This window comes from Scatophagus argus, chromosome 14, assembly GCF_020382885.2.
Source record: "Scatophagus argus isolate fScaArg1 chromosome 14, fScaArg1.pri, whole genome shotgun sequence".
NCBI lineage: Eukaryota > Metazoa > Chordata > Actinopteri > Scatophagidae > Scatophagus > Scatophagus argus.
Genome location: NC_058506.1, coordinates 10,767,554 through 10,791,365, shown reverse-complemented (window position 1 = coordinate 10,791,365; position 23,812 = coordinate 10,767,554). Strand labels below are relative to the sequence as shown.

General features: G+C 42.0%; 1 protein-coding gene across 10 annotated transcripts; it reads right to left on the bottom strand.

The window, feature by feature from the left end:
• Positions 1-1,672: 1,672 nt before the first annotated feature.
• Positions 1,673-23,597, bottom strand: cxxc5a (CXXC finger protein 5a). Of its 10 annotated transcripts, none has more exons than XM_046410950.1 (7): positions 23,393-23,597; positions 21,587-21,623; positions 19,292-20,435; positions 13,355-13,412; positions 12,172-12,274; positions 11,256-12,068; positions 1,673-3,067 (listed from the first exon to the last, which is right to left on the bottom strand). In XM_046410950.1, the coding sequence occupies exons 6-7, from the start codon at positions 12,048-12,050 to the stop codon at positions 3,023-3,025; spliced, it is 840 nt and encodes a 279-aa protein (XP_046266906.1). In that variant the 5' UTR covers positions 12,051-12,068; positions 12,172-12,274; positions 13,355-13,412; positions 19,292-20,435; positions 21,587-21,623; positions 23,393-23,597; the 3' UTR covers positions 1,673-3,022. The 10 variants fall into 10 exon arrangements, with proteins under 10 accessions (XP_046266906.1, XP_046266903.1, XP_046266904.1 ...); XM_046410947.1 differs by having other exon boundaries at positions 11,256-12,274; positions 19,292-19,349; positions 19,477-20,435; positions 23,393-23,595; XM_046410948.1 differs by having other exon boundaries at positions 11,256-12,274; positions 19,292-19,349; positions 19,502-20,435; positions 23,393-23,595.
• Between the last annotated feature and the right edge of the window lie 215 nt (positions 23,598-23,812).

Here is a 23,812-nt window from a genome sequence, read left to right as displayed (position 1 = left end):
TCTCAACCTGACCATTTTTTTTTTCTGTCTCAGGTGTAAATATGAAATAAAAGTACATGATTGAATTTCTGCTTTACAGTTGTATGATACTACACTATACGCGAGCCGTGCTGTCTCTTTCGTTCTTTCTCTCTGGCTCACTTCTCTTTCTTTATCTCTGCCTCCTCAGTCCCCCCCCTCCCCTCTCCCTCTCCCTTGGATGGCAGGTCAGGCAGTGAGCTGTGCGGGCTCAGAGGAGGTAAGGACGCCGCGGTGCACATTAATAATGAAAGGCCTCATTCCCCCCCCAAGACACACACGCACACACACACACACGCACACACACATACGCACGCACACACTCCCCCCATCGCCATGGCAATGGCACTAGCCCAGCACTGTCACCGGGGGGGAAGCTGGGAATATAGCTACACTCTCCAACCCTCCGCTCGCCAAGCTGATCACGAACTCGTACACAAGCCCACCATACTGGGCCTTCCACCGCGGATATTCACTAATTAAAAACACTCAGCACTACGGCTGCTGAAGAAATCTGCATCTACTACCCCACCTGGATATGAAAGAGTGACTATGGAGCTGTGAAAAAAAAAATCACTGAGAATCATCACTTAGCAGGAAATGGAAATTCACTCTAGTGTCACAGACCTGAGGCATTAGAATCAGTAATTATGCTAAGACCCATGTGAGATTGACCACATTTTGGAAAGGGATTTTAAATCAGCTCTGCTTTCACTTATCCATGTCTTTATCTGAACTTCCCTTCTGCTCCATGAATGCATAACACATCCAGCTCTAAACATGGAGGATAGCCTTAATCATGGTGGCCCTCAGAAACATGGCACAAGCAAATTAAAAAAAAAAAACAACAAAAAAAAACAAAACATTTGACAACACACACAGCATTTAGAGAAAATGCTACAAAGACAGAAAACACAGCCAAATACAGAAACACACTGTAATTACAGAAAATGCTACAGGCATCCCAGATGACAATGCAGACTGTTTCCATGGGACACTAAAAAGTGATGGGACATGCTCGTTGTTACCATGTTTGTGACTTCGCTCTCAAAGTTGGCCGTACGTTTTTGGGGGTTTTTGTTATCATTTATTTCGGTGGGATAACAAGCATGTCCGGGTTCATTCATCACTTGTTAGTGTCGCCTGGGAACAGTTTGTTTAGTTGTCTATACTACTTGCAAAAGTTTTCTCCATTTGCAGTTTTTCCTAAATGCTGCGCTGGTGTTGTCAAGCTGATGAAGATGTGAAGATTTTATTTTTGCTTGTGCTTTGTCTATTTGCATGTGTTTTCTTAAGCTGCAGCTTGTTGAGCTCTCAGGTCCACCATAGCAAATACTTCTGAAGACAAAACTTCCCATCAGTAATCCATGACTATCAGCGATTTTCTGACTGCGTTTTCTGACTGTAAATGTCACGGAGAAGAATGAATGCCACAGAGATCTCAGGGAAGAGGGAATATCACTGAGAAAAATAACATTTGGGATGATCTTCAGGAGGTCTCATGCATTTTGAAGAAACACTGCAACCAAAAATGTTCTTATTCAAACATTTTTTAAATCATTTTGGTTACATTTTAGCATAGCAAGGCTCCATCAGTCATTCCACTATAGGAAGATATTACAGTGAGAGAAATATCTCAGTCAAACCAAGGACATCATGGTTATCCACACCACTGCCTGATTTACTTTTAATGAATTCTGCTGGCATTGTATCTTTGAGAATTTTCCTACATCATTAAATTCTTAAAGAAAAAGGAACATTTTTTTTCACTTCATGGAAAATTTTAAGTTTTTTGTTTTTGTCAAACCAGCATTGTTTTCGTTTTTTTTTTATATAAAGAAAAAAAAACAAAAAACAAAACAAAACATGCAAATAGACAAATAGACAAACATCAGAACTGTAAATTTCGACACAAATACATGCATTCCTTTTTATTCACAAAACCAGTCCAATTTTCTAAACGAATACAAAGATTGGTTATTTTTAAAAGCTGTAGCTACCCAGCAACATAACAAAATCATGAAAATATAACAAATAAACAAATAAAAAAAATGTAATCTTGTCTCAGTGCGTTCAGTAGGGTAGACTCAGAGCAAGTGCTGTCTCTTAATGCTATTGCCCTGAGCAGTATTGGCACATGCTCAGTAGGGCCACAGTAACATAAGGCTGCCAGTTTCACTAAAGGAAAAGTTTGGAAATGCAGAGGAGGGCTGATTGAGGAGATTACAGTAGTGACGGCTCTGACAAACAGCATCTTCAACCCGGTGAGGAGTCTCTGGAGATCTGCCCAGTAACATGACTTTGTCAGCTTTGTTTAAATCGGAAACCCACGGCATCCCAATTTGAAACATTTCTTTTGTCTTGGAAAGACATCCACTGATCTGTCTGAAAAACTGTACTCTTCCAACCAAATGAATCATAAAATAGACAAGGGTTTAAGTAACATAATGGTGAAGAATTACAATAATGTTTGCCATTAGCCACTAGTTTTGAAATATAGCTGTAAATTTACATTCTCTACACAAGTACTGTATCTTTCCACACATGAACAACATTAACACCAAACACAGAAATTAGTTGATTGTCCACACTCAGTCCGTCATTTCTGGTTCTGGCAATGAACAGTTCCATGTTTAAGCGAGAGGAAAAAAACCTGCTGGAAAAAGGACAAAAGGTACCAAAATGGAAACATAGAAAAGGGAATGAAAATTGCCATAGATGCTTTTCTTTACGCTTCATTTTTGGTTCAAGGAATAAGTAGGTGCATCCATTACCCGATTGTTTTTTTTTTTGTTTGTTTGTTTTTGTTTTTGTTTTTTTTCGTTGTTCTGTTTTGTTTTGTTTTTGTTTTTTTTGTTTTTGTTTTTTGTTGCTGTTGTTGTTTTTTTCTATAATTTTATTTGTTGTTTGTTTGTTTATTAGCCAGTGTCTGTTCCGGAGACAATCCAGGAGTTGGCATTGCACTTGATGGCAGAGCTTTGGGTAGGGGGGTGGAGGAGAGGTCCTACTGGAACCACCGGAACGCCGCTCCTGTAGGAAGCATCACCTTCTTGGAGAAACAGAAGATGGGGAGGGAGGGAAGAGGGAGGGAAGAAAGGAGAGGGGAGGTTGAAGTTGTTAATGAAAAGCAGCACATTGTTTGCATACATAATCCTAAACCTTCTACTTCGCTGAGAGGCCTCAGTTCCTTCACACCTTGACAGAGAGACATGCTTTTATGGCCATCCTGTTCTGACATTCTGTGTTGTTTATTGGTTAATGTCGTGCCTAATGTATGAAATTTTAAGAAAAAGAGAATCATAAAAAATCAGAGCCCCGGGTGGTCCTCTTAAAGGCTCCAAAATTTTAAAAAGATGGAAAGAAGAAGAAACCCCGAAATGTTGAGTATTTTTAGCTGACAAATGACTTCAATCATGAATGTCAAACAACTAATTGATTAAACAGTGAAACTTCTATTCCAATCTTTATCCCTGGAGTAGAACGTGTGAAATCTCTACTTCCTCCCCTCAGCACCACCATAGGAGCCGGCTTCAGTCCTGGCTTCACACAAAACCTGATATTCCACATTTATTATTTAGCCACCACACGCACTGCTCTCCCACACCATCGCCAGTGATTATGCCGCTTTCCCTCCCTCACCCCTCTTTCACTGTGGTTATCTGTGCGTCTGATTGCACTGAGCAGGAGTGGCACACATGCATGCAGCTGCAGGGCTCAGCAGCGGCCTGCCAGTCAGGAGATAGAGAGCCGCTCGGGTCCCTGGAGCTGCAGCACGGCAGGCGTCCTGCAAAGTGCAACTCGATTCTGCAGCACGGATCCTTCCGTCAGCCAGTTCTGCCTGAAGCAATGCAGGAGGAGCTCGGCAAACATTTATGCACCCACACACACTCTCACACCGAACCAATATGTGTTCAAGTACAGTCACACACCTCCACACACAGTGGCACGTTAACAGACACTCACAATACTCCCCCGAAATCACACCAAACAGTGAGACTGTTAAAATAAAATTCTCATACACGAAGGATTCGGATTCACTTTTCCAGCAGCAATCAACAGCACAAGGCTTGATAAGGAATCATGCATGCTGTGAGTGAAAACACAAATACACACAGACGTACATACAATCACACCTATCAAACGGAAAAGGAAACAAAGATGCACTGCATGTATCATACACTAATCACATTTACATCTTTGTATTGCCCTCTGAAGACATTACAACTTTAAAACTGCCTAAATTCTAATGAAAAAATAATCAGACTTCGTTTTGAGAATCTCGTCGAGCAGCTCTCTTTCACAGCAGTGAAATTATGAGTTTTTCAACAAAGGCGACTCGTTTGTTCAGAGAAGTTTGTTTGAAACCAAAAACAATACAAGCCCTAATTACTTTTCTGGCCCACTTAAACCATTCCTCTACCCTTGAATCAGCAGTACAGTGCTCCTTTGAATGCTATTGTTCATACCCGGACAAGAAACTGAGTGACAGCAGGGTTCGTGCTCCACAGGTTTCATTTACATTCATTTTGAAAGTTAACTCCTGCTGACAAAAATGAAACATTTTTGCTCGGGTAAAAAGACTTCAAACAAGGTAATTACTCCAGTGATCTCAGCCAAATATAGCCCACAGTGTGCTTTATTTGTTAAATTGACTCAATCAGGAATAATCTGACAGCGGAGACACTGTATACCATGGAGCTGTTCAGAGCCCACATACTGTATATGCATGTGCCAGTTCACCTCAAACTCTCAACTTCATATCCATTTCACAAAGAAGGAGCAAATGTCGTTAGATGGATGCAGGTTTGGATAGAATATATGTTTCTGGTACTGCTATATTTTTCTTTTCCTCACCTGAAATCACTCACAATCATGTGAATTTAGGAGATTTTATTTGGCTCCAGTGAATATTAATAAGAAGCACAAACCTGGAGGTTAACAGAAAACATATTGCCAACATTTTTTCATGGTCTGTTTGTTAAGTATCGTTAGCCCGTCATCCATCTCTGTGATGACCTTTCTACAGCAGCATTCAGCTGTTAAGAAGACAGTCAGAGGACAGCAACATCTGGCGCTGTCACAGATGTCAAAACCCTGGTAAGGGCTGGACCGAGCATGACGTAATGTGTGGGAAGAAAAACAACACATCCCTCGACTGAACTGTAAACGCTGTTTTTCCTCATTATCAAACATGAGCAATCAATGGAAAAATGGCAGCGGTTCAGGAATAGAAAAACCTTTCCTGATTGCACAGGTTCAAACAGATGGGATCTGTGGGTGTGAAGTGGCCAATCACTAAAATCGATGGATGTTTTTTTTTTTTCTCTTTTCAAACAAGGCGAGTACATTTGTCTGAACATAGCAAAAACAGTTTGTGTGCAAAACATCACAAATGTAGAAGAAGGATGGATCGTTTATGTTTTCAGATTAGTTGCTTCTGAAATAACCTAAATCCGCTAAAACCTGTAACAGCCCTTCCGAGTACATTACATGTGAGGTGTTGCTGATGCAAAGGGCACAGCTGAGCATTTTGGTTATTGTTTTCAAGGCCTCATGATCAACAACTCTCACTCTCATTGTGCAAGGGAAAAAAAAACAACAACAACAAACTGACACAAAGAACGCAAAGCATCTCCACATGCAGTAGAGCATGTGGGATGTAACACGGTCTGCTGTTCACAAGGCGCAGAAAAGTAAACTTTTGAAACAACTAAATCAAAACACCAGTGACCTCCAGCTGGCATCAACACTCAGCGTTTGTCTGGCTGAATGTGAAGCACTTCCCTCAGCCGGCTGGCCTTTTCACAAGTCAGATTTGATTCATACGGAAATATAATAACGTGATTTCTCCGACACATACACCTTGTGTGCGTGTGGCATGAACATTAACATGCGCAATCTAACCCAGGCTACTCGTGTAAATAGGGCTGCAACAAATGATTCTAATAATATTTGGTGTGGCTGTTAATGTACCTGAGATGATGCATTTAAATTACTGGATTTACATGCTGAAATGCAGCCACTGACATGCTGTATAGACATCTAGATGTCTTCTGACCTGAGCATGACCAAATCAGCACTTACTGGGTGGACTACAGCCTGATCTTTGCCTCTCTAAAGGGCCATTTGCTTAATCCAAATGTCAGTCTGCAGTACGGCACCTTGGCTGCCTCGCCACTTCCTCTATCTTTCTGCCTTCCTTAGCCTGCTCTGTCCACTCCAACTTGTCCCTCTGTCTGCCCAGCAACTTGCCCACACATCCACGTGTCTCGGTGTCAGTCTGCATGCCTGTCAGTTTGCATGAGCCTCTTCTGTCCTGGCTGTCTGGTGTACGGTGTCTGGGAGGCAGGAGAGACCACGAGGGAATACGCTACTTCCATATCAACGTCTGATACTGCAGGGCTGTTCAGGTGTTTGCTGTGTCTGATGACAAAGAAGCTCAGTCTGGGGTTTCATTACAAAATATATTATTCCATAAGTGGACAAAGACAAGTACTCCGCTCCTGTCTTAGCTCTTTTCAACCCACCCCCACCGGCACAGTACATCCTGAACGTACAGTGACATACAAGTAAAAACAAGGTACACTACAACTTCCTAACCCCGACTCTCCTTTCTCTCAGTGTTCAACAGCATCGCTGATACTGACACCACTGGAGGGTATTCAGACACAGAGCAGAAAGGAACTGCCTTCCCACTTACTTCTCTCAAATGTAACATTCCCAGAATAAATCCAGACATCTTCAGCCAGTGAGCTATGAGGTGGCAAAGGCCTCAGCATGCTAACTCCCCCTCACTTGCCAATTTTACGCTCCTCTTTGAGCTGCCATGAGCTTTCAATGGAAACCGTCAACACCCTTAAAATAAGCACAGTGCTGCTGGACTGCACTTGTGTACCAATACACTCGCAGGCCCGTGCGCGCACACAAAAAACATAATCTTCAATGCAAATGCAGTACAACAAAGCAAAAGACATTTCGTCCTGTGTTTTTACTCGTGCGTGTGCGCACGTGCCGAAAAGCAGTGAAAACCATCTGACAAGCTGCAAACTGCAAGACACATGTTAAATAAGACGCCATGCCACTGTAGAGACAGCAAACTGAGTATAACAGCCACAGCAGACGGGGATGTGCCGCTCCGTCTTTGATTGGAGGGGGATGTGACACTTTGAGCTACAGCTGAGGCTCACTGCAGTTCAGTGTGGATGATCTTCTCTTCTGGCACAGGTGCTGCCCAAGTCGCCCTGAATATGCATTAATGCTGGAATTTCTCTTGGAGAAGCCTCATTTAAAGGCAATGAAAATATGAAAAGTAATTGACAATCTTACATCAGCTACTCATTACTGACATTTTTGAGTTACTGCTGACTCTCTGCTCTCCACTTTGTCTCCTGACGCAGCACATCCTCCATGAATCTAACCCTCTGACATTTAGCTTGTACTGATGACATCAGGCTCAGTGACAGTGCAGCCCAGGCTGTATTCTCTGATCTAATCACCTGCTGAACAAGAGCTGTTGACTTAATAACAACACCATTTGAGACAACTACTACACTGCTAATGGGAAATATACGAGTGTATGAGGACAAATAAAAAGCAGGCAAGGTGTATTTTATATTTTGTCAGTTCTGTTTAACTGCTTTAAGTTATTCTTAAAATACATACTTTAACTGCAACACGTCGCAAAGATGTCCAACATGCACTGTAAGGAACTTGAATAAAACCAATAGGTTTACAAGGCGACATCAGAGGAATATCACAGGGATTACTTTGTCACAAAGATTTGGATTGTCAGGTGATGGAGGTTATGCTTCCATTCATGCTTACTGTGTGGGCAGATGTGCAGAAGCTGCTCACTTTGAATGCATGAATGTTTCTTGCCTTTCCCGCAGCAACTTCATACCTAAGACCTTCAGTACATCTGTGACACTGAATAAACTTTCAGCTCTCTGAAACAGAAACTGCATATTTGTTTAGATAATGTCACATTTCATCTGTCGCACGGCCATCATGCACCTGTTGTTTTAGCAATTAATGAGGACGGGGCCATTAATGTATTCACATCCATTTGTCTTTGATTACTGGGCCAACTTCAGTGTGACACAATCCACATTTTGGCAAAGTAAAAACAGACTAAACAAGTTTTGAGTCTGAAAGGGGATTTGCTGTCAAGTTCAACGTGGCTGCTTGTTTTTATTTACAAGCAGAGATTAGGCTTCTCATCTCCGGTCTGAGAAAGGGAACTTGCTTAATAGACACATTAAATAAATCAAAGAAAAATGAGTGCGAGGTAATTACAGCATGTATTCTTTGGTACTTGGAGGCTTGGCAGGTTTATGGGACCCTCTTTCTTTCGTACTCGATGGCCAGTGGTAAAATCAGCGTGATGACCTATATCAACATCAACATTCATGAATATTCAAGCCCCCTTGGGTTTGGCATCACTGGTGTGAACGACTGGTATTAGGCTAACTGCCATGAAAACATCAATTGCAAATCCCAAATTAAAATTAAATTCCTTTCAGTTACAGACATTGAGTCGCGCCACCTACATAGCAAGCTGACACATTTCAGCATTTTGGTGAATCATAAACAGAGACAAATGAAGCCTCTCATTAATTCGCAACTAAACAATACAACACTGAAAAACAACATGCTGATATTCCGACACGTCGGTCTGATTCTCAACTTGTGAGAAAGTCAGGGTTTTTGTTTTTTTTTTTTAGTCACGGTGACTCATGAGTACCAGCATATGAATCCTATCAGAGGTCCATGCCTTGAATGTTTCGACTTACTTTCTGTAATGCTTTAAATTTTTGTGCTTTTCTTTGTGGTTCAGGGAGCTATTGTATTCATATTTCTGCATCTATCTAACTTTGTCAAAGTGCATATTATTGTTGTGCAATGACACACAGACTTTTCCCACCAATCTGTGCTTACAACTCATCAACAACACCATTCTGACAGTCACTAAATAAGGCATAATCTTCACTGTGATGGACTACCTAACATGAGCCAACAAGCCATCCAAATGAAATGATATAATTGGTTGTTTGCCCTTTAGAAGGACACATAGAAGCGTTTTATGTGATATTCCTATCGGCAGGACGACATCATTCATCATTTTTGCCTTCTGAAGCCGTTACAAATCACTGTTTAAAAATAAATTTGTTCAGTGACGTGACAGTGATGATAATTGAGGTTTGGTAAAGCTTAGGCACAAAAACAACTTGGTTAGGCTTAAGGAAACATCATAGTTTGGGTTAGAAATGACTTCATTAAAGTGAGGGGCCCTGCTTTGTCATGGTTACAATAATAAACATGTGGTTAAGGTTGGCGAAAGAAAATGGCCATGGTTAAAAGAAAATATTGACTGTTGGTAGGAAATCTCATATTAAAGTCCAATGTTTTCTTAACCCACTCATGTACCCTGACATTCTCCCTCCGCACACTTTCTCACTCTAGAATAAAGTCACAACTTTGATGGACAAAAGTTACAATTCCTGCAGCTGTTAGAGGGCTTTGTTGCATGAATGTTAATGTAAAAATGTATCTGCTGAAAATGGTCAGTAAATTGTATATGCTTACCGCATGACTAGTAGTAAATGTGCTAATTCATGAAAAACACTGATATGACCTTTTTATAAGTAATAAAGCATGTGTATGGAGAAATACTTGAATATTTGTGCAGCTATGTTATGATGTTGACTGGATGTTTTGGTTTAGAGTAGAAAATAACATGGACTTGTCCGGTCAGCCTTAAAGAGCCACAAAGATCCAGTGTGGATAGTATATGCAAATCAACATATATCAGTTTATCTTAATGGCAGTAGCGCTGGTCGGCAGTTTAGAGGAGTGTCCTGTTTCTCTCTTTTCTCCGGTCATGTAACACCACTGTATTTGTGTCTTTCTACTGCATACTGTAACAGTCCAGTTTTATCAAACGACCATCTTTCCAGCTGTGAAATATCCCTTCAACTGCACTAAGGCAAATTAATCTTACATTGTTTGCATGACTCCCTATCAGAACTCAGAACTATCCCTTTAAGAAGGATGTCACTGTGGATGGTCAAAGTCAGCACATGGGGACTGAACAACCAACATTTGAGCCTACAAACTAGGGGCCAAGCTGTCACCCTCAATCATCGTAAAGAGAGAGAAGTAAAGCCATTAGCAGTTTGAAATGCAGGTCCAGTTTGTGTCAATTAGACCAGAGGCCTCTCCACTGGTTCATGTTCACACTGTGCTACATATTTATCCATTTATTATGTAATGTCAAAGTGACACTATTATCCATTGATCACTAAAGTTTATTTCCTTTGAAATAGAACATCTGCTGCAATTGATTTCATGATTGGTCATTCTGTCATCACAGACGGGGTTAGTCAGGCCACTGTGTGATGGAAGTAACAGACAGGAAGTTTGCCAGTCAGCCTTTTAGATGAGCAGGAGTTTCACCCAGAAGAAGGACAGCAGCAGCAAAAGGGGGAAGTGGAGGTGTGTGTGTGTGTGTGTTGGGGGGGGGGGGCATGTGCCACACTGACACCTGGTGCTCCAGATGACAGCTCTGTGGCCAGATGGACCTTGTTACATGCACATACATACACAAACATACCCAGGCGTGTACACTTAGACACAAACACATACTGTACACATATCCACAATCAGTGCCAGTCTGCCTCCACACACACTTTTACATCACTTTATGAACATATGCACAAGCAATCTCAAGGTGGATGTGATGAGATGTGACCAAATAGAAAATGCTCCACTGACGGAAGTACATGGTGGAGCTCAATGCAAAAAACATAAACAATCTTGTGTTTTGCAAGGCTAATTCCTCGCAAATTAGCCTTCCAAAGACTGGGTGATCGCACGGACAGATTAAAGAAACCCCATGGTGCATGTTTGCCCTGCACATACTCACCACACTCCTCACCACCTGTCATTTCCCTGCTAGTGGAGCCATCACCCCACCAAAAAGCCCCCCTGCACTACTTCCCTTAAAGGGGAATGACATTCAGGTGTGAATCAAATAACCTTTGTGCTTTCAGGTGTGAAGCTGAAATTTGGTTGTTTTTTTCAGATCTCACAAAGACAAACTTGTGTCTGTCTGTCTTATTTGTCTGGTTAATGCAGTGAACCTTTGCCGCTTTGGATCAAAACCCTTTAAAAATGTCCCACAAAGGAATGAAGGAAGGAAAGGAAGGAAAGTTGGATCATAACCACCACCCTCTTACCTCCAGAGCAGCAGAGGGCTTCTTCTTCAGTTCCTCACATTTGCGAAACTTGCAGATCTGGTGGCCTGTTTTGCGATTCCGGCAGCTGCTGCACTGCTCGCAGTTAATCCGCCGTCTGCACGGTGGACACATGCCGCAACGTTTTCGCTTCTTTTTACCGGAGTTGATAGCAGAGGCCAGCTCGCTTTGCGCCGGGTACTCGGCCAGGCCGGCCATGTGCAGCGCGCTGTCCGCCAGAAACACCCCAGCAGGCGTCATGATGAAAAGCCCCGGGTTGAAGGGGAAACCACCCCCTACTCCATATGGGAAGTCAACAGGACCACCTACGGCGTCCGTGACAGACGTACCCTCCAAGTCGCTAGCCCCCGAGCCTGCGTCTCCACCGCCAACTCCCACTCCCATGCCCCCAGGCAGAAGCATGTGCTCCATACCGGCCCGCTTTAACAGTGCTGCTGCCTGGGCAAAGTGCAGCAGGCCATTCTGTCCCTCCAGAACCTGTTCTAGGGTCCGGTCCAACTTGGCTGCCGTCAATGCTGAGACAGTGGGCTGGGGCTGCGGGGGTGGCTGAGGCTTAGCCGAGAGGCTCTTAGTCTCACTGTTGTTCGTGTGTCCATTGGTGGTGGCAGAAGAGACTGCTGTATACTGGGAGAGGGTACGGGAGTTCTTAAGGCTCTTACTGAGGGGCTCACTGATGATGCCACTGCGGTTCCTGCGCTCTATGACAGGAGAGTCCTGTTTGCAGCTGCTCTGCTCCTGGTCCGCTGTCCGGCCCCCCTCCGACAGCGCGCTAGACATGGTCCAGAGCGTACGTGCCTGGGTTGGGGGTGAGGGTGGAAAGGGGGCAGGGGTGAGCGAGGAGGGGGAGCAAAGACCTTTTCTCGGTCCGTTCTGTGCCCTGGTGAGAGTGGTGCCTCACCTCAATGGACCAATCAGCCAGCTGACAACAGGCAGGCCCCGGAGCCTTCTGCCCGCACTACAGCTCAGCCCTCATCCACGTTCTTCCATGGGCCATCTGGAAACTTTACACAGGGGGAGAGGAGAGGAAAATTACTGTTAAATGATCAACAAAACACCAAAACACTCAGAAGAAACATTTTCCAGTTTTGTTAAATTGTAGGGACTAAAACAGCATCTTAAACCTGCAAGCACTGATATTTCTGGTCTTGTCTTGGGGACAACAGAAACAGGATGTGAACATAGCAATGGCATATCATCCCTTTTTGAGTTGATACAGTGAACTTATTTACACACCCAGCAGTTATGGGGCAACTTTCTCATTCATTTTGAGTTAGGATCCTGGCCACCTGGTGAATCCTATCCAGTATTCGCTCTCTTTCAGTTCTGTTTTCAGTCTTACTGGGCTAAGATCAGGGTCACTAAATTAGCAGACTTAGCAAATCCAACGTCCTGATCCAGGTTGTAAAATGTGCACATAATGTGACAAATCATAAAGATAATAAGAAACACCTGCTTTCCTGGAGCCTTTCTGGTTGGTTAGCAAAGAAAAGAAATTAAGAGGTCGGGAGCCTAATTTTGTTGCTTGGGTCTAAGAAAATCAAACTGCATTGTACTGAGGGCAAAAACTGTTTTGGTATTAAACCTAAACTAAAGCATATTGTAACTTAGGAGTATTTGTTTTATATTCTCAACTAAAATACTCCTTGGTATTAATCCAACAACATGTTCATAAACAAACACACAGTTTTTACAGAGGTGTAAACTCTCCTACACAAAAGTCACTGCCTTAATCTGTTACCTTATTACCTTCTTTGAAACGAAAACTCTTGTAAGACCTCTTTAACCTATCAATCTGTCGTATCTATTGATGTGTGATTATCTGTGTATTTTAAAGTGTAGTGTGGTGTCTTTTCTGAAATCTGTTTCATCAGTATGTATCTGTAACAGTGTCCTCTTTAAACACTTAAAGCCCTTTTTGAAACCAGCCTTATTTGGAGTGAATGTTTCATAAATAAATCAAATTTCTCTGACTGCAGTATGGTAGTTTAGGAAATGCTGTATATATTGACTAACAATTACATGCTCATTGATCTGAGTGTATAGTCTTGCAATACAAAATGTGAGAAAATAAAAACCTGTACCTTATTAGAATTTCTCACACAACAGTCTGAGAGGCTGCTGAAAATGTACCCAAACGTCCTGTGACAGAACAAAGGAAGTTGATTTTCTTTTCATTAACTTTGCGTTTCTTTTGATTGCTACAATTTGAGAGTGTCAATCAACTGTTTTCATATTTTATTATTTTATTTTTAGAGACCCAACCTGTAGAGCAATGTGATTTGGCGAAACATTAGAATCAAATGAAGTGGTGGTGGCTTATGAAGAGCATTCCCTAAACTAGAAATGGGAGACTCCCCACTGGACAGAGATGCATGCACCCGCCGGCTTTTAGCGTAAGATTCCTCTGACTGCTCATCTATGAAAAGAAAAACTATGCTGCTATTCTCCTGACCTGTCCATGTTCACAAACAAGCCCACCACCTCCCACAGAAAAGCTGAGGAAATGGCCGGGCCTGTCCTTATAAGGGAAACAAAGGGAAATGGAGGGGAAAAGGATGGGGGGGGGGGGGGGGGGGGGGTGTCTGTGCAGTGTGTGGAAATTGGAAGGCCAGAATTAGTGGGAGGTAAAGCTTCAAAGGCAAGAGCACAGCCCCCACATTCTCACCAGCTCAGGGGGATGTGGCGCCAGCGAACCAGAGCCAGCTCCGCAGCCCCTCAGCCCTGTAGTTTCAGTTTCTCCTACTACAGCACTGACCAGAGTCTGGTTTCCCAAAAGCATCTCAAACTAACTGCATCTCTTCTCAGTTGTGGGTGAATGCATAACTGCAAATCATCAGAGTGATGCACAGGGGTTTTGTGGTCTTAGGGAACATTTGGACCTGAAAAATGATGAATTTAGTGGTCAATCAGGAGTACTTTAATGTTGTTAAAGGAGTTTTGAGTGAGACTTTAATGTCAAATTGTCTCAGTTGAGACACAAATGTAAATCTGGTACAACAGCATTATTTCTTGATTAATCACGGCCTGGGAGAATATGCAGCTCTGATCCAACTGCTTCATCAATGCTCTAAATACAGTAAATGTGCTAAAAGGCTTGAGTATTCCACATAATTAATTGAATAGCTAAATTAGTTCTCAAGTAACAAACCGGCAAAGTTGCAATCTCTCCTCATGGAAACAGTTTCAGAAATATCACTGATCAGCTGGAACATATTAATTCAGCCAGGAAACTATCATCTCACCAGTCTGCAACAGCAGACCTGCTAATGACACCACCTTTAAAAAAAAAAAAGCCAAGTATTTCTAACGAAAGTGACTTATATTTAAACTGCTCTTCCTCCAAAGTGTTGATGATGTCCATAGTATGGATGTGACACAATACTTTTCATACCGCTGACTTGCTTTGCGTCAGTCCCAGCAACACCTGCTGTGCATGACGATAATGCAGTGACACACACACGCACACTCTTTTTGTTTCTTCAGTAAAATATTAACAATTTGACAAATGACTGGGGTTTTTTTTGGTAAGCACAGGTTTCATCAGTGGGACAAGCATGACATTGAGCCACAATGCGTCAGTCATTTAGGCACTTCAATAGTTTGGTGATGTAAACCTGTGCTAAGTTTATGGAAAAACAAGCATGTGGTAATACCTAATGGTCAACAGCTATCCTGCGGTTTGTAAAACAGACACAAATCAGCTAATTTTAATCTTTAATCAAAAAATACCTCAAAAACCAGTGTGGAATGACAAACACAAGTATGGAAATTTGTATTTTACATGTTTACAGGTTGTGTTCACACTCCAGCACACAAAAGCTGCTGCACCACACCACAGTCGTTGCCTTTCATCCTACTGGCCTAAAAGTCACACTCGTTCCATCATCATCAGCCCTGAACATGGTGTATAGTCTCCTGCTAATCATCCTCTAGGACTTCCAGTATCACGACTCTTCAGATCCCTTCGCCACATCATTTACAGAAGAGGTTTGTGTCCTCATGTGAACTGTCTCCCAAACCCGAAAAAACCATGGTATTCGGGGTTGTTTTGTCATTGAAGCATGTTTACTGAATTTCCTGCAATGTTATAGCCTTAATGTTGTTGTTCACATGAAAGCCTTACACCTCAGGTTTCTGTGAACTGACCTGACAAGAGCACTATAATTACTAGTGTCATATTAAAGCCTATGAGAGACACAGCTCTTGCACCTCCAAGTGTCTCAGCACAAAAATAGGTGTAAATATCAGTCATCTTTGATATTCCATCCAAGTCTGTCTTGTTTTTTGTTAATCCATCTGCACACAACATGCTGCACAGGATTAGCGGACGGAGATAAAGATCTGGATATAAATGGTCCACATGATCAATACGTTCCAACAGCTACGTGTGTGAAGCCTTTCTCAGATCGACCAATGAGCTCAGCTGTGAACCTGCAATCGAAGCATCCGCAAAAAAAATAATTGGCAGCCTCTTGTTTCCGTAAATTCAAAGCTGCAGCAAGAGCAGGAAGTCTATATTACGTAGTGTGACTTTTTGAGCTGTTTCTTTGATGTCTGATCTTCATCGTGAGCAAAACTGAATCCATTTTGTTATTTTATTTTATTTTACTTTTTACAGTCCAATCTGAGTGTGGGACAATTACTTTAGTTTGAATAGTCAATAAATCCTTCAATGTAGCCGACAAAATATTGACTAGTCTGAAGAGGCATAACACAATGTTCTTAAAGTGATTATAAATGCTGCTGTTGATTCAATAAAGACACTTAGTGAAAATCCTGACATTAATTCCAGCCAGTTTTGTTGAATAGCTGAGTGGGTTCAGGTCAGTAACTTTGTCACTTTGTGGAGAGTTTGTAAACAACAGCTTATGTACAGAATTTTACAGTCATTTTCAAACATTAATGTATGAATGTCATCTACAAAATGTGAATATACGATAAAGGTGTTACTTTTCAATCAACTAACAACTCATGGTTAAGTCTGGGTTCACATATACCTTAGCTGCTGACTCAGTGAGTGGGTATAACATATTTTGTGCAAACAGCCTCATGAAATGTAAATTTGAGTGTCATCAGTGACTTGAGACATACTGATGACTTAATACAAACGATTACACTGGGAAGGAAAGTGGAAATATGTATATTTGCTTTCTTTATGACACAGTTAGCTTAGCTTAGCATAAAGACTGGAATCTGACAGGGGGTGGGGGGGGGGACTGGGTGAGAACTAGCGCACAGTTAAACAAACAATCATTCACACCTACCAATTAAACTGGGTGTCTGCTGGCAGAAAACCAGCGCAGATACTGGGAGAACATGCAAACTTCACACAGAAAGGCCTCAGTCAGCGGGTTCAAACCCAGAACCCCCTCGTTATGAGACAACAGTGCTAATCATTGCGCCGCTATGCCCTTCAGAGCAGAGACCAGTGAAAATTGAAGTTTTTTCTGCTCTTGTTCGGGAAATAGGAATGGAAGTGTCTTTTCAGCAGGCTGCTAACTATAGCTTCATACTTAGCACACAGCAAATGTGAGTGGTGTCAATCTTCTCATCTAACTCTCAGTGAGAAAGCTTTTCCCAAACATTTTTCCTTGAAGTCATATTGCAACAAACATCAGTAGTCAGTCGCCCATATGCTGTACTCCTGAAGTAAAGCTGATCATAACAGCTAAACAGTTTGTCACAATGTAGTAAAACCATTCAAAAGCCCAAATAATTAAGTCAAAGGTTCAGTATATAAATCATTAGCAAAAACTGGTGTACACAAATCAACATCAGAGGTCTATTATTTTGTGTGGAAAATTTAAAAACCTTTCAATCTGAAATTGTTGGTGAATTAAATACCAGGTCAGCGGATTTCAGTGATGAGCACTTCCAAACGGTGCTGCTGAATGTATCTTGTCAGCACAACGATACCTGTGTGAGCATGAACGGCTCATTTAACATTCACATGCAGCTCTCAGCTTGTACAGTAATAACTCTGAACTTCAACAGTCACCTCAGATAAATATTAAAAAATTCTTTCAGGTCCCTAATTTTATACTACTTGATAAACTAGGATATAGGACTAAAAGAAAAAACCATAACAAATAAATTCCGGTCTACAGTGACAATTGACTGATGGATGAGTGGTTGGGTGGTTCAGTAGTTGACTAGTTCGATCAATAGGTGATGGAGGAATGTGTTTGTGTGTGTGTGTGTGTGTGTGTGTGTGGAGGCGAGGGGGGCATTCAGGGCCAGTGTGTGGCCTTCCTGTAATCACAGTCAGAACAAAAATCCAAACATGAGAAGGATCAAAACTACCAAGAATTTGGGATCTTTTTTCTGTCGTGGCTGCTTAAATATTCATCACAGATTGACTTGGTCCCCACAACAAGAGCCAGGACCACTTCTGAGATCACTGAAACACAATAAGTCATTTAGTCTGGGACTGTGATGGATTAACTCTTTCAGGAAGAATCCAGGATTATTTACATTTTTAAGATAAAGTCCCTGCTAACTGAAATGACAGACCACTTTTCACTGGCCAATGAATGAACTTCCTTGACGCGCACTTAAGTGCCCCTTGAATTAATTTCCTTCACTGACGTCACTGCATGCGCAGGTGCCAGGTAATCGCAGTCAGCTTTTTAACGGCGGTGGGAAAAAATAGGCTATTATCTAATTTCCTACAGGGTTATGAGGCATTTGGTCCGTCACGAACTCTGGAGCAGCTGACTACACCTCTGGAGACGCGAGAACACTTAATGCATTAGAACAGGCGATGCACGATGCAACCCCCCCGCCCCCCCCGCCCGCCGCCACCACCACCACCACCACCACCCGGCCTCCTGCAGACACGCTGTCTGCGGACTCTATACTTGTCTACGGTGATCTACACATCCTCTATTCCTCCCACCGCCTGTCGACTGAGGCGCGCACGCGGACACGCACACACGCGGACGCACAAAACGCAGAGGAAGTTAAAAAGCCTGGTGACAATAATTGGACTCACGGCTTCATCCATTGTCCTTAGCCTGCTGCGTCTTATCCCCTTAATTAGGCTATGCACACAAAAAGTTCGAGGAGGAGGGGGGGGGAACCACCACGCTGTGCATACTGTGACTCCAAATTATTCACAAACATATGGAGCACTTGGAGGCGCGATGCTGACGGTGGATTGTCGGGGGTGCATGACTGTAAATGTCCGGGTTGCGCGGTGAAAGCTATAATGCACCCGGCAACTTTGTAACGATACCCGGAGGGGGAAAAACACATACAAAAGAATAAAAAGAACGTGACATTTGGAATAAAAAAGACGATAAATTCTATTCTATAAATGTCTATTTACCAGTTTGGGTTTTGAGGATTAAATAAAAGTTTCAGTCGTAATGGGTGACGATCATACAGAGTGTGTTGTCAGATGTGAGCATGACCCGACTGTGGTCCGCGCCGATCATTTCTTTCATTAACCGGAAGCGTGAAGTTTTAGTGCACATCATTAACAGCTGATTCACAATAAACCATCGCGCCTTTGCTTCGGTGTTGTGCCGATCCGTGTCAGCGCTCTGTGAGACTTATTAATTAAAGAGAAATTAAGATTGTTCTTGTAAAACTGAGAGCAGCTCGTAAAATATCCCCGTCAGCATCATTACATAGCCTGTCCAATCACCGGATAGCTAATAAATCCGTTGTTTTGTTTTGTATTTGTTTTCTTTTTTCCTGTTGTTTTTGTTTTGTTTGTTTGTTTAGATAATAAGCAGATCTAAATAGCTGTCTTTTGTCTGGACTCGGTGATCTATGAGCACGGTAGCCTGTCTGCGGTACCAGCATATGGTCTGCAGTCGCGCATTTGAGGATCTACAGAAGAGCCCCGGTTCACCCCGCTATAACTTGATCCTATAAGAAGATGACATCCCAACTTTCAGCAGACTTCAACAAAGTATGATCCCCCCCACCACCCCTCATCCCGCACCTCCTCCCTCCCCTTCCATGTATCTGCATATTTGCAAACACGGACCCATTTTATTCGCACCTACCAAAGCAGATCCGAGCAGAGGGGAGGGCTCCCACAGTCCGAGCGGTCCGTCTGTCAGACTGCCGTGCAGAATGGTGACAAAAAAAGAGAAGGGCAGGAGGGAAAAAAAACCTTAATCTCCGAGAACACAATCCTACAGAGTGTCTGTCTGTTAATGACAAATGTGAAAAGAAAAAAAATATTCACCGTCAGTTATTTTGGAAAAGCGTACTTTCTCTGAGGCTGAACGCGTGGGTTCCCCCAGCTTTCTCGGTCCTTGCAATCCCACCTCTACATCCCCGCTTGCAGAGAGGAACATGCAAACACATTTCATAGATTTTTGGAGCTTCGCGGAAAAACCGAAGTGGACTTTTGTGCGGCGCGCGCGCCTCAGCTGAGGCAATAATGAAGCGCGAGAGGCCGCGAGGTTCAGCAGGCTGTGGCTCCACGACAGCTGAGGAGGGAGGCGTTTCACAATAAAACTGCGGGCTCAGGGAAGATCACTGCACTCTAGTCCCACTGAGTGATTATCAGCTGTATTTTTAATGAGTCTGCGGCTCAATCTGCGATTATGACGACCTAATTTAGCCAAAAACTAAATGTCTTTCATTTGATTTCTTATTATTGACATAAAATGCCCGGATGAACAGTGATGTTTTTGTTTTCTAAGTACAGGTGAAATAAATATAACGAGGCAGATTGAAATATTAAATACATGTTAATATCTTCGTTATCACGTTGTTGTGACAGGTGTGATTTTAGACGTCGTTTTGCTGTTTTAATGAGTTATATATTTGTCAAAAGGGGGTGCAGGCTGGTGGAGGGTGAACTCAATTAACCCTTCTTATTTTTTTCATTATTTTTGGAGAAGGTTACGCGCTATGCAAGGGCGGCATGAATCAGCCTCGTCTCCGCTCGCTCCTCCTCTCCCTCAGTCCTCAGAGTCCACTCCACCTCTTTCGACTGGCCTGTCTGCTGGCAGGCGGCCAACCCAAGTGTGTGGAAATGACACCGCCAGGGCGGCAGAGATTTTCCTTCATTTCTCTCCTTCCCGATCGCAGACTGGCTGACATTGGCTAGAAAGTGGAGCAGCTCGTCAGGGACAATCAATGCGAATCGATCGAGCTGTGCGGTTGAGGCTCCAGAGCTGGAAAATATCGCGGCAGCTGAAGAGAGAGAGAGAGAGAGAGAGAGAGAGAGAGAGAGAGAGGGAGGAGGGGGGAGAGGAGGGGTGTTCAGCTCAACTCAGTAGCCAACCAACCTCTCTGCAAACAAATATGTTCTGGCTCTCATAAACATGACACTCACTTAGTAAATACTAAAGTTTAAAAGCACCCAAATGTGTAAATATACGCTAGGGATCTGTCTTAAACAGTGAAGTGATCCACCCAAACAAGTTACTTCATATTTTATTGGGTGTAAATCATTTAAAATAAAGACTTAAAGCAAAAATAAATAATTTAAAACAAGTCGGCCAATGGGACACAAGGCTGTTTTCGAAGTTTGTGCACTTGTTGGGGGAAGACGGGAAACTTGTGGAAATCTGATTTATTTTCCAAGCTGAAAAAAACGGTTGTCATATTTCATATGATGCTTTACAGCATCATAATGACTGTACTCTGACTGAATTAATAGGCCAAGCATCATTAAAGCCAAAATGTAGTACAACACACGCATCATCCATATTCATGATATTGATGTTATGCATTGTGATTTAGATTTATTTGAGCAAATACTTTAAATTCATCATAAATTATTAAGGAAACGTAATTAATTCTGCCCTAAAATGTAGGACGTCTTCAGATGACATTTATTTTTATTTTCAGTGCTACCATTAATGTTTTCTAACTTCCATCAGTCAGTGTGAGAGTGGATGCCATTCATTAAAATGATGGATATCTCACTTCCGAACATTGCTCCTTAGTTACAGTTATTGTTTAAAGTCTTTCTCTCTCTCTGTCTATATTATGTGTGTGTGTGTGTGTGTGAAAATGTGATTTTTAGTAAAACATCATCTTCCCATATTTGACTTTTCTGATTTTTCACACCTGTTGCACTGATAAACATCCATTGTGTTCCCTGAAATCAATGCCCAGCTGACAACCAGGAAGTATGTGACAGTTACAAAAACATGTGCTCCTGTTTGCTGAGATGAGTGTTTGAAAAGGGAAAAATAATAATGAAAAATTCTGTGGATTTATGACATTAGAAGCTGTTTAACACATTCCATTTTTCTTTGGTTTAAATCCAAAATGGATACTCCAATTCAGACACTTGGAAGTAGCTCAGAACGCTGCATATAATCCTTTATACTCACCAAATCTCGTTGTAGACACACCAGTCCAATTCATTTCCTTTGGTGGTGATACAAAAATATATCCATCAATTAAATTTTTCTTGGAAAAACCTTTCAAGGGCTGAAAATTCTCAAAACTGAAACTCAAAGTATTGAATATCACTGCCTTACTTTAATGTATATTCAGAGTTTGTCTTAAAATACATGTCAACAGGATAGGATAAATTCGCACTAGAAGTAGGCTTTTCAGTAATTAGAAACCCTGGTAGCTGAACTGTGGTCTTAAAGATGAGGAAAGTAGACGTTATGCAGCAATGATATTACAAGAACCTAAAAGCAGAAAAGATCCATTTCCTTTTTCAAAAATCTACTCTCTGTACTCCGTGTCCCCTATCTGAGTTTGGTTTTCTGTTTGCAAATCCCTTCAGTCTAGTCCTGCCATGATTCTGTTTACCTTCAGCACATACAACAAAATTTTAGCATTGTATCCGCAAAACCTTCACTGAGGCATGATTAAGGTCACTTAGTGAAGGCCGGGGAAACTGGTGGTCATTGTAAAATAAGGGTATAAAACACTGGCTACTATAGTGAGACTGGCATTAAAGTCAAACATGAAGATCTCAGCAGCCACATTTCAGTTTCTTGCATTGGCACGAATAATTCATAAAACACACTTGTGACTTTATTTTCAAATCCTGATAAAATGAAGTTTTAGAATGTGGCTAATTTTAAGATTGATTTTTTTTCACACTATTTTTGTTGTCACCTACAGAGCCTTTCTTTTTAATGACATGCAGCTTACCAAATATCACATCTAAGGATCTCTAGCCAGGGGAGCACCCCAGTGAGGCTGTGCTCAGGCACAAAGGTGCCTCAAGCTAAATATTAATGTCAGAAGGCTAAGGTTCTCAAACTGCCAATGTGACAATGCTAGTATGCTAATGAGAAATCAGAAATCAGAAAAGACTTTATTGCCATGTAAGTGAAGAGGTTTCACATTACTAGGAATTTGTCTTGGTGATTGGTGCATACATAGAATGTAACAGTAACATATAACTGAAGAATAAAATTCTGCTAAGTGATATGAAGTTAATCAGGACCTTTCCAGCTTAGTTTAGTGTGTTAGCATAATGATATTTACTAATTAGAACTAAACAATAACTACAGCTGAGGCTGATGGAAATGTCATCAGTTTTGCAGATATTCTGTTATACAGCAATGTATTGGACAAAATGAAATTCTGACCAAATGATGAAAATCCCCAGGATCACCAAAGTTACATTGTCTACTGTCTTACAGTGTCTATCAAATTGCACAACAATCCAGTAGTAGTAGTAGTAGTAAAACAACAAATATCAACCTCGTGGTTGAGAGGTCAGGAGATGATCTGGCATTGTTAAATGTCTGGATATAATTCACAAAGTAGTTGCTGAGATGTTTAATTCTGGACCAGAGTGGTGGACCAACCAACAGACACTTCTATCACCATAGCCTAGAGCCATGCCTCTAGCATATCTAATACAGTTACTGATGCATATATTTAATTATTTGATATGCAGTACAGTTTTGTGGACATACATATCCACATTAGCACTTGCTGGTGTGATAGTCACAGACTATTCAAGAGCTTTTTTAAGAACCAGTTTATGTCAAGTATCACAACAGGCCAATCAGCCCAACAACAAACACTGGTACAGGACAATGTACAAGAGCCAGGGTTTTCCAGGTTCTTATTTACATTCCCTATTTTTGTATGCTTCTGTTCACACTTGCACACCAATTCACTGTAATTACTGTATATATTTAAAATGAAATGATGTAACTCACCGTGACCACAGTGTTTTGTTCATTTATAGCGTTCTGTGTGTCCTGCCTTTTGACCTTCTTAAGTGCCCTATCTCTTACGTTGTAGTCTGAATCATACGTGTCTTTCATAGGTTGAGAAGAGGGTCAAAAAGAAAAAGCGTGAGAGAGAAGGAGAAGGAGAGTCATGCATGGATGGATGGGTAGGAGGAAGCAGCAAGCTGTGACTCTTGGACATGTTCTGGTGGGTGCACTGAACCCCGGAGGCTGCAGCCACACTCAGCTCTTTGTTGTTTTCGTTCTGCACAGGGAGGCAGGGTACTTTCCTGAGCTGAGGAGGAGGATTAGCGTTGCATGGCCTCCATCCCCAACTGCACACATGACCAGAATCACAGGAAAGCCCCCGAAGACAGCCCAAAAAGAGGTACGTAAGGGATGATGGGA

Coding starts and splice junctions, on each gene's coding strand:
- cxxc5a (XM_046410950.1), bottom strand. CDS start 12,050: ATGTCTAGCGCGCTGTCGGAGGGGGGCCGGACAGCGGACCAGGAGCAG. Junction 3,068..11,255: donor AGCCCTCTGCTGCTCTGGAG/GTAAGAGGGTGG, acceptor TGTTTCTCCAAG/AAGGTGATGCTTCCTACAGG.